Consider the following 10,357-nt stretch of genomic DNA (forward strand, 5'->3'; position numbering starts at 1 on the left):
GGGGAGTGAGGTTGGGAGTGTGTTTATTTAAATAAATTAAAAAATCAAGGGCAAAATAGTCTTTTTAGGTAAGACAGGGACCAAACGTGTAGCAAAAACAAACAGTAGGGACATTCCAAGTTAAAAAAAAAGTTAGGGATCAAACGCACAAATTACCCTAAACCATAGGGACCATTCGTATAATTTACTCTCTTTTTTTCAAACCACAGGACCAATTTTTCAGCTTTGCCTAAATTTTCTTATATAAATACAGTAGATAGGCAAATTCATATACATACGTGTATTTAATTAGAGATGTTCATACATCATATGAGTTCATGACAAATGGAGTAACATTCAAGCAATCAAACTACAGAAAAACGAAAATCAAATCTCACATACCAATGGATGATTCTCAGGGATCCTATCAACCCAACTCCGATGGCATCCCAACAGATCTATTCGTCTCCAAGAAGAAGAAGAAGCCACACAACACAATCACGACCTCCAACGCTGCCAATCTCAGATTCACCGATTCTTCTGCAAATTTAGTCTTCTCCGTTGACCCTCCTCCTCGATTGAACACTCCTACTACGTTTCTTAAGCGTCTACTTGCTGATTCTTCTGGAAATCCCCTCATTTCCATTGCTCGTAACCAGGTTAGCTCTCTTCTCTCTCCGGATTCTAAATCTGAATCATTGGCATCGTCGTTTGAATGATTGTCGGTGATTAGAGCATTTCATGTCTCCTTTGCTTAGTGTAGAATCATTCTGCACTTTTTAATCAAGCTAAATCGGATCAATTCATCCGATTCCCTTGATTGTTTATGAGATTAAATTATTTTAAGTCAAGTGATCTTCGATTCTTATCCTGGTGGTTAACAAATTGAGTAATGAGGATTTGGGTTTGGATTTGGATCAAGAAACTAATAATTGAGTAATTGTCTCATAATAGTCTTCAATCTCAAGCCCTAAGTTTTCGTTTTGCAGAAATCGACATGGCAGGGTTTTAGGAAGGATGGTAGTGAAGAGAAGGATTTGATGTTCAGAGTGGAGAGAATAAGGAATAAGCTTACGAGACTGGAGTTTCAAGTGTTTGTTAATAATGGAAACCCTAACAAGTCCGATTTCAAGATGAGAGGTTCACCCTTTCATAGATCCTGCACCATTTATAAGGGCGACTCCATAGTAGCACAGGTACTTTTCACACAATATATTAGGTTTCAGAATCAGACATGGCTTTATGAGAAATTACTAAAAGGCTAAATGCAAGAAATAGTAATGTACTTCCATTTAACAATTTCATTCACACTTGGTTATTATTTAAAGAAAATGTTTCAAATATATTGCCAAGTCATGAGTACTTTGAAGAATTTGAAAAATCTACCCAATTATAACAGTAAAAGTTGTTTTGTATATGACTTCACTATAATTGGGTAAAATTTTCAAACTAAAATGTTGTAACAAAGAAATGAAAGTAGAAATGCTATAACAATATAACCAAATTAATGAGAACTATGTATAATAAATCGCAACATACTTTCATATATTTGTTTATTAGAGCATTTTACTTTAAAAAATAAAAATACATACACTTGAAAAATGTTATAAATGAATATTGTTTTTTTTTTTATGCAGACTAGTCTTATGTACAAGCTTGGGATCCAAAATGTAGTGGTGGCAAGAAATAGATTCCGAGTAACAATATTTCCAGGATATGCGGATACTGATTTTATTGTAGCTTTGATTGTTATATTTTTCTATGGTCGAAAATTATGGATTTAAATATAAATGCATAAATTGTACATTCTTGTATATATGTCAATTGAGTAAAATTATTTGTGTTATATATCAGGGGTATTTAAGTATTTTAGTCTTTTGCTTCCAACCCATCGAATAGAAATGGTGAAATTTTTAGATGATGGAACAAAAAACACCATAATGGAATTCATTTCAACAACTCAAATTCAAATTCAAAAATGTGAAACAAACAAAACGTCCAAAAACCTAATTACAAAAGTAAGCTTTCGAAAAAATAAAACTCTCGTATAACTTATAAAAACTAATGAAAATTAATATAATGATCAAAATGGAGATTGGCACAATGGGCAATTAGATTTGTGAGAAGTGGAGAACCACTTGTACAAACAAGCAGAATGGAACTTATGCTTGCATGTCCTACAAGCAAGCCGAGGAAGACTATGATTTGCTGTATGAATCACACTGTAACATATTGGGCATTCTTCTACACCCTCAAACTCCTTATCAAAATTGCTTTTCCATATTCCAATTGCTTCTGCTAACGCTCCATTCTACACATACATTTATATAACAACAAAATTACTTATCTACCCTTATGAAAGTCGGAAAAAAGTGGTGTAACAACTTACTTGATTACGAACGAATGACATCATTGAAAGCAACCATTTCCTTTGTTTGACTTCACTTATTCCAAGGCTTCTTGTACATTCCACATCCACTGGTCTTAGTGAATAAGATGCGGGTAAACGGATCACCAAATCCATACCCGTTTCATCTTTTGTATATGTGGCAACAACCTCATTCACAGACTTGCTCACACTAACCGAAAAATTCTCATCACAAAGATTCGCTTTCTTGATCTACAATAACAAAAACCAAGATTCCAAATAACATATGTTATTATTTAGCCCAACTCATCTAGGGCTATTTTTTATGATGACATTGACAACGATGAGAAGGGTATTTACGTTTTTTGCACAGATGAGAGATCGAGATCAAGAGCGAGTCCATGTCCCACTATGTTCAACCTTTTTGTGTGGAACAAAAAATTGAAATTTATCTTATTGACATCAGTCCTAGTCCCAGTCCAATGCATGCCAACAACCTTGTTCTGTCGACACAGGTCGACAGAACAGATTGTACTGTGTTTGGCATGCGTTGGCATTGGACTGGGACTATAACAGATGTCAATGAGACAAATTTCAATTTTTTGTTCCACACAAAAAGGTTGAGCATGGTGGGACATGGACTCGCTCTTGATCTCGATCTCGATCTCTCGTCTGTACAAAAGACGTAAATACCCTTCTCGTTGTCGTCAATGTCATCGTAAAAAACAGCCCTAGAAAACTTTTTTCATATTAAAAAATTAACACACACCTGAGACAATTCATTTGTAATAAGAGGAGGGCTACACCATGCTCTAGTGAAGGACTCTATAGCAGAAGAAGTAGTACGATCACGTATATCATTAAACCATCCCCGAACATAAGCAGGAACAGTTGTTAACATCAATCCATATATCGCACCAGCAAAAGATGCCATTCCATCTGGGCCCACAGGCCAAAGCGACTCAACAGCAAAAAGCACTGAACTGTCTGTGATTGCCCGCGTGGCGGCGGCTGCCACCTCAGCAATACCTTCCGGAAGTTCCGAAAGCTTCTTCTTTATGTTCACAGTGCATAATTCTAGCGGTACGTGTTGGAATATGCAGTCCAATATTGTCGAATTTGACGAGTCTTGTATGTGTTGAATCAACTTCTCTCTTGTGCGCGATGATAATGATGATGATGATGATGATGATGAGAGTAAATGTGATATTAATAATGACCATGCAAGAAAAACATTCACCTGCAAAGTTTTTTACAATGTATTAGTACACTTCATCGCTTGTCTCACACCCACCGCATACTGTGTACTGTGTATTGTGTACTGTGTACAGTGTATTGTGCATAAAAAAACATTTTAATGGACTTACTCTTTCCGGGGCTACTAGATCCAAATAAACAATCTCAGATGGTTTTTCAAGAAATCTTGAAACTTCGTCCCTCAACCGAACTGTTAAACTCAAATCATGAGGATCTTTTTCAGTTTCATCTAAAGAACTCGATGAGTCTTCTATCACAAAAGCCGAGTCGGAAACCGGTTGACTCGAAAGAATAACATAAGCTGCATACTGCAAACATGGAACCGGTTTTTCCGTAAATAAAATCGCATATAACGAGCTCACAGCTCCTTTACTTAGCCCCCAAATTTCAAAAGACTTTATAGCCCGATCCCTAGCAAGAACCGAAGAGTCAACCACACTCGAACCCACCAACTCCCAAAAGTGACCATCATCGAGTCGACTCGATGAAATGACTAAAGAACCCTCGGAAGAATACGAACCGGCTATGGCTTCGGTTGCACCCGTTGAAAAGAACAACCGAAGAATACCTTCTAGAATCCGATCTTTAATAGCATCAAACTTCTCAGCTCTTAATGGATTCATATCACTTTCATTTTCGGTAATTTGTTTCCCGATTAGCCCTCGGAACATTGAGAATGCGATAAGTGCATTTGTTGCAAGTTTTAAAGGAACGGAATCGAAATCGGAAACTATACGCAGGAGATTCTCGGGTACACCAGAATTGGAATTGGAATTGGAAGTTCCGGTGATTGTGTCGTTCACGGATTCGGCGATTTCCTCCATTGAGACAACAGAGGATTCAATCCACCATCTTGATTTATACAAAAGGAATTCCCAATCTTCTTCGTTGAATTCTGTCCAACAGTATCCGATTGTAACCACGGTTAGCTTTGATAACAACATTTGGACAACCGGAAGTTTGTTGACGGTATTGTAAGTGGCGGAATGGAATCGCTGATTCCGAAGTAACTTGAGGAGGAGATTTCGTTCCATTTGGCTGATGTGTCTTTGTGGTTTAAAATCTTGCATTCCTTTTGTTGGTCTGATTGGGTAGCATGATATCACAAGATGAAACCAATCTTCCATATCTGCAAAAAAAAGTAGGAAACTTTTTTAGGTCCTAGGGGCAAAAAAGGAAAAGTGTAGGCGATGGATGAGTCAGTTACTCAGTTACCTTCTCCTGATTCCCATGTGTTCAAAGATGGGAAAGAACGAATTCTCTCGAGCCATCCTTTGATTATATCATTTATTTGGTTTCCCTTCAAAGGGTCATTTTCGTCATTTCCAGATTCATTATCTTGAGAACTCAATGGTCCAATAAGGACACTCATAACTACAGGAAGTATCTTTAAACAATCTAAGTTTATGTCTTCACCTACAAAAAGTCTATCCACAAGCAGATTAAAAAGTCCAAAAGCTTTCTCTTTTCCCCAAATATTACCCCCAAAAAGTATATTTAGTATCCCCACAAGACTTCTCACAAACACTTCTTCAATATCATCCAATTCATCATGTGGGGCCGGATAAATACCGAAAAAACTCAACTTTTTTATTGTTTTTTCAAGAGCACCATCGAGTAAAATTTGGACAATGGGGTCGAATAAGTTGTTTGTAAAACACAAATCTTGATACTTTGTGTATTGAATCAATGAAGGTAAAAACGAGCTTAAAGCACTACCATTATCCCATTTCCATGTGCATAGCATCTCAGCTGCAAGCCAAGCACGTGGGTAAGGAGGATGACGTGGCGCCACGTCATCGATACCTGCAATAACTCGCGAAATACCGAGTTTTGATATAAGCTTGTCAACAAAAGTGGCCATTTGGTGACACTCAGACACCTGCAAAAACAATAAATAGTTATTTGTTATTTATTATTTAGTATCAATTTTAGACAGAAGGGTAAAATGGTCATTTACTCACATTGGAAGAAACGATATCGACTTTCAAAGCACCCGATCTTTGTCCATTTTTAATATCAGGAACGATCCACAAAGGCCAAGAATCATCCTTCTTCAAAAGCTCATCTAACAACATTTGTTCCTCAATTTGCCCTTCACAAAAACTATCCAAAACCTCTAAAACAAAAAGGCATCCAAGAGAAGTGACTTTATCAACATCTAACTTTTCTTCATTAACTACACCCCACCGTATCACCTGCACCAGCATACCACCCAATACTCTCCTACAATCTAAGCTCAAAGTCTTAAAATAAGTATTCATCTCACAACGATAATCATGCACAGATTTACAAAAATCGATTCGATCCACGACTTTAGCGTATGCCACGTCATCAACTCCGTCATAGAACACGGATGACATGGCATGCTCCCAATCGATGACAAATAACACAGCCAAAATGGATGGAAGTAAGTGTGGATTTTGGGTAAGAGATTTTAATCTGAAAAAGGTGCCTTTGAGAACTTCCAATGAAAAAGTGGCTATTTCAAGTACGCTTTCATGTTCTTTGATTGTTACGTGTTTTTCAACATTTAGCAATGAAATGGCGTTTCTGACCCAAGTGAAGTTGGAAGTCTGAATGAAAGTTTGTAACTTTTGGAAGATTTCTTCAAAAATCAAGATTGATGTGTTCTCACTTAATAAGATGATTTGATCCTCTTCTGTTATGCCTCCAAGAACAGCACTAAGATATAATCAAATATGAAAAAAGAAGAGTTAGGGAAGTTGAAAGAGTAAAATAATGTCATAGATGCAAAAAGACATAATTACCCACCGAATAAATCGTGCATTGGAAGATCCAAAGGGGGGAGAAGAATGACTAATCAAAAGAGCAGTAGAATCAAGAAGCTCGTGATGCCAGTTGTTGGGGTCCACTTTCCTCTTTATAATTTCTTCTCTTGTTTTCTCCATGAGAAGTGTCAATACCAAAGTATGATCGGAATCATGGATTCCAGTGGCATGTAAAACTATACTATCCCATTGCTCTGAAAAACACTCATCATCTAGTAATGCAAGCAAGAGATCCAATCTAGCCAAAATGGAGGAGCTATTTGTTTGCAAACACCAAGGGACAAAAATGTCCTTATAATATTGCAAAAACTGCTTCAAGTTCATATCTTTATTTTGTTCTTGCACAATTTCTTGAACAACCTTACGTGGTCCAAATGTTGAAACAGCAACCACCATAAATTTCACAGCATTTGAAGAATCCTAAAACCATTATCAAGAAATTAACTTTATGATGATTGATTAATTCCAAATTGGATAGAGTTAAAAGTAGTTGATGAAATGAAATAATATCAACTTACAATGGTTTGGATTAGCTTGAAAGATTTGGGCAACATGGGGCCCACTAGATACGATAAGGGCCATGAGTCACCTTTTTGCACAGCATGTTTGTCAACTAACAACAAAAATCTGATGATTTTCTCTATGTTTTCACTGTTTTCAGTTTGTTGAAATGCATTTAGACAATTCTCTTCAAATGTTGAGCAAAAGGATGATAAAAGATTGGGATTTAGAGAAAATAAGCTGGAAAGGATCTCAGTAATGCATTTTCCAAATTCTTGGATGTGGTCAATGTTGGTCAACTGCCTGGAGACTGGAACCATGAGGTAGTCATGCCATAATAACTTTATTAACACTTCATCCACAAGGGTATGCTGAAATTGATGGATAGCTTCTAATCCTTCACAATATCTGATGTGAAAAGTAACAGAGTGAGTTAATAGCAACTTCCAAAAAACTCTTTAATGTCATATTCTAGAGTTGAAAGGGTAGGTTTTTAACACTTCAATATTTGAAAATTCAAGAAAACAACTCACCTTTCAGCATTTTCTAATGCCCAGAGAAAACATTCACAGTATGACTTAAAAAACACCAATTGATCAGCATTTGAGGACTCTGAATGAACTTTTCCCCCCCAAAAACTCTGAAAAAATTCTAAAAAAAATTTATCCTTTGTTATCGCCTTATCAGGCACACAATCCAAAAACAAAACTAAAGCTGGATATGACACTTGTCGCGATCCAAAGCAACCATTTCTTAAAAAGCTCCAAAACCGATTAAGCACAATTTTCTGAACACTCAAAGTATTCCAACTCTCAGGGAACCTTCTAGAAAAAAGTAGTATTGCTTCCCACATTGAAGAATGACACGTGGGATCCTTTTCTTGAAATGCACCAAGTATTGAAGGTGATAGAGTTTTTATATTTGCTTCATTTAGAGCATGAGGAATGTTTTTGATATAACTTCTGATAAGTGAGTATGTAGCTGATCGGATAGCAGGACTTGAGGATTTAAGAAACTCCATGAAACATTTATGAACTGAAATTAACTTTTCAGCATGAGATATTGCAGTTGATCTTGCTTTGAGGGCGTGTTTTAGTTCAGAATTTGAGTTTTCTGAAGCGTGTTTTTCGTTTGTGAGAATATCAAGGAGTGTAGCCAATGATAGTAAGGATGATGAAATAACCTGTAGTCAATGGACAATATGTGGTCAACTAATAACTATAAACACAGTTCTTAAGCTTAGGGGTATGTTTGGTACTTTGGTTATGACTTATGATGCATACCTGTTGATGCATCTCTTGTAGCTCATCTAAAGCAACTGCTTTATCAGACATACTTTGGGGAGTGAGCTTCAAATTCTCTTCCAAATACATAAACACATCATCTGTACATAACATTAGAGCATCCAATCTTTTCTCTTGTACAGGAAATGCAGCCTGTTTTGGAGTAAAGAGTAAGCTTGAAAGAAGTGGAAACAAAAAAAAAAAAACAGAGCAAGAGGCATATCTATTTAAGTTAATTTTAAAGGTTTCGACTTTTGACATGAAGGTGTTATTTTTTTGCATATGTAACCTGGAATGATCTTTTTGCAGCTTGTGAAACTTCATGAACTGCATCAAACTGAGAAAACCACCAAGGACCCATCAAAGACTTCAAATGTGGAGCCAATTCTCTCCTATAATTGTTACAATGAAGAAAGAAAGCCACCAATAAGTAACAAAATAACAAAAAACAAAAATGGTGAATATAATTTATAGCTAAAACATGTTAATGTATACATATTCATTATTCTAATGAACATAAAGTAAGCTCGAACCCAACAGTGCTGACAAGAGTAGCCATTGTCTCATGAGTAGCTCTGCGAACCTCCCTGTTGTAGTCCAACAAGAGCTTCTTGTATTCAAATGCCTAAACCACAAAACACATGTGTCAAATCAAAAAACAAATTAAAACTTCATCAGCTAAAGGTAACATGATATTAATGAGTAATGACCAGATTTAACATACCCATTGAGGAATAATTGGTGATACATCCTTTGCAGTTTTTTGCTTAAGCAGTGTAGACAAAGTTGTCAAAGCCTTCAGCTGTAGAACCATGAAATGGGGTATCACAAAAAGAAAGTCAATATTTGTAACAAGTAACAGAATGAATTAGTGAACAAATTATCCATAGATCATGGTGTGTTACCTTTGTGGTTGGATCTTTTCTGGCAAGTCTCTTCAGATGTTGTGCCAATTCACCATCTATGTCCTACATAACAGTTTTACAGTTCACAAATCATTATGTATGTAGTTAATTTTAATCCAATTGACATCCATAGTTAAACTGTAGATTATTTCTTAGGTCTTTTCTGGGACAAATCAATGTTACTGAATTCCATATCTCACAGCTGCAGTTGACTTCATATTCATTTGTATCTAAAATTTTGAACTTCTGAAACTTAAATACTGGTGTACATCAGAAAAGGGAGGAAAAGGAACTTGAAATACCAAGAAAAGAGAATCAGCGTCTTGGGTTATCGGTGTAGAAGTATCAATTCGTGAACTTCCGACGTAACCCCCAAATCCAACAGCTGTAGCACCTGATGGTAGCAGCGAAGCTGCTAAACTGCAATCAATCGATTTCAAAATCATTAATTTAAAACAAAATTAAACAAAACATGTGCGCGTATCTTCTTGTGAAGGAAAGAGAGTCAAGTTTCTAATTGCCTGCTGCTGGAAGGACGAGCTTTGCTTCTTGCTGCCTCTCCCTTCTGTCTACCCATCTTCTTATGACGAACAAACCTGGATTCCCTTTTTGTTAGAAACTTATATATTAATGGCGGAACTTATGGCGAAAACGATGTGATGAGATTATTATTAGACTGACAGAATTGGGGAGAAAAAACAGAGACGATCGAAGCCAAGCGAAGCCAAACGAAGCAAAGCAAGGCAAGCAGGAAACGAATCGGTCCTAGTTCTGTACGGTATGACCCATCATTAGCTAGGGCTAAGAGCATCAATAGTTTTTTCAATGGAACAAAAAAAAATTAATTTGAAAAAAAAAAAACTATATAAAAAGATTTTATTTAATTTGTTTGTTAATTAACAAGTTTTATTTCATAAACGTTTTCAATGATTATATGTGTCGAATACATTCTCAATAAATGGTACCTAAACAATATATACAAACTTTTACAAGGCTATCAGGAGGATAGCCGCTATCGTTATCGTTATCGTATAGGTTGTGTGTGTTTTCGACGTGAACGATAACCATAAATCTAGATTTAACTCAAAATACATCCAAGGGCTTGCATGGCTCAAATGGAAAAGATAAAAACTACAGTCTTAAGTGGTTTTTGTTTTTGTTTTTTTTATGAAAAACTCTTTTTCAGCACATGTCTTTAGATTGGAAAACATTTATGTATTGAGTTCTTGTAGATTGATTATTTTTTAAAAGACCACAAATGTCAAAACTTCT

The 10,357-nt window shown here is 36.1% G+C and overlaps 2 protein-coding genes across 2 annotated transcripts; one reads left to right on the forward strand and one right to left on the reverse strand.

Annotated features, from left to right (window-relative positions):
• The first annotated feature begins 259 nt into the window (after nucleotides 1–259).
• LOC145132584 (LURP-one-like protein (DUF567)) lies at nucleotides 260–1,825 on the forward strand. Its single transcript, XM_079067428.1, has 3 exons — nucleotides 260–638; nucleotides 969–1,175; nucleotides 1,617–1,825. The coding sequence occupies exons 1-3, from the start codon at nucleotides 318–320 to the stop codon at nucleotides 1,761–1,763; spliced, it is 675 nt and encodes a 224-aa protein (XP_078923554.1). The 5' UTR covers nucleotides 260–317; the 3' UTR covers nucleotides 1,764–1,825.
• Nucleotides 1,826–1,910: 85 nt separating this feature from the next.
• Nucleotides 1,911–9,838, reverse strand: LOC145132583 (HEAT/U-box domain-containing protein). The gene is made up of 17 exons (XM_079067427.1): nucleotides 9,767–9,838; nucleotides 9,607–9,681; nucleotides 9,388–9,505; nucleotides 9,086–9,148; nucleotides 8,905–8,982; nucleotides 8,714–8,805; nucleotides 8,470–8,572; nucleotides 8,181–8,333; nucleotides 7,431–8,080; nucleotides 6,915–7,305; nucleotides 6,380–6,816; nucleotides 5,569–6,289; nucleotides 4,820–5,486; nucleotides 3,715–4,733; nucleotides 3,117–3,587; nucleotides 2,369–2,599; nucleotides 1,911–2,290 (listed from the first exon to the last, which is right to left on the reverse strand). The coding sequence occupies exons 2-17, from the start codon at nucleotides 9,660–9,662 to the stop codon at nucleotides 2,063–2,065; spliced, it is 5,478 nt and encodes a 1,825-aa protein (XP_078923553.1). The 5' UTR covers nucleotides 9,663–9,681; nucleotides 9,767–9,838; the 3' UTR covers nucleotides 1,911–2,062.
• Nucleotides 9,839–10,357: the final 519 nt, after the last annotated feature.

The sequence above is a fragment of the Lactuca virosa genome, chromosome 8 (genome assembly GCF_052849685.1).
Source record: "Lactuca virosa cultivar CGN04683 chromosome 8, Lactuca_virosa_CGN04683_v6, whole genome shotgun sequence".
NCBI classification, from domain to species: Eukaryota; Viridiplantae; Streptophyta; class Magnoliopsida; order Asterales; family Asteraceae; genus Lactuca; species Lactuca virosa.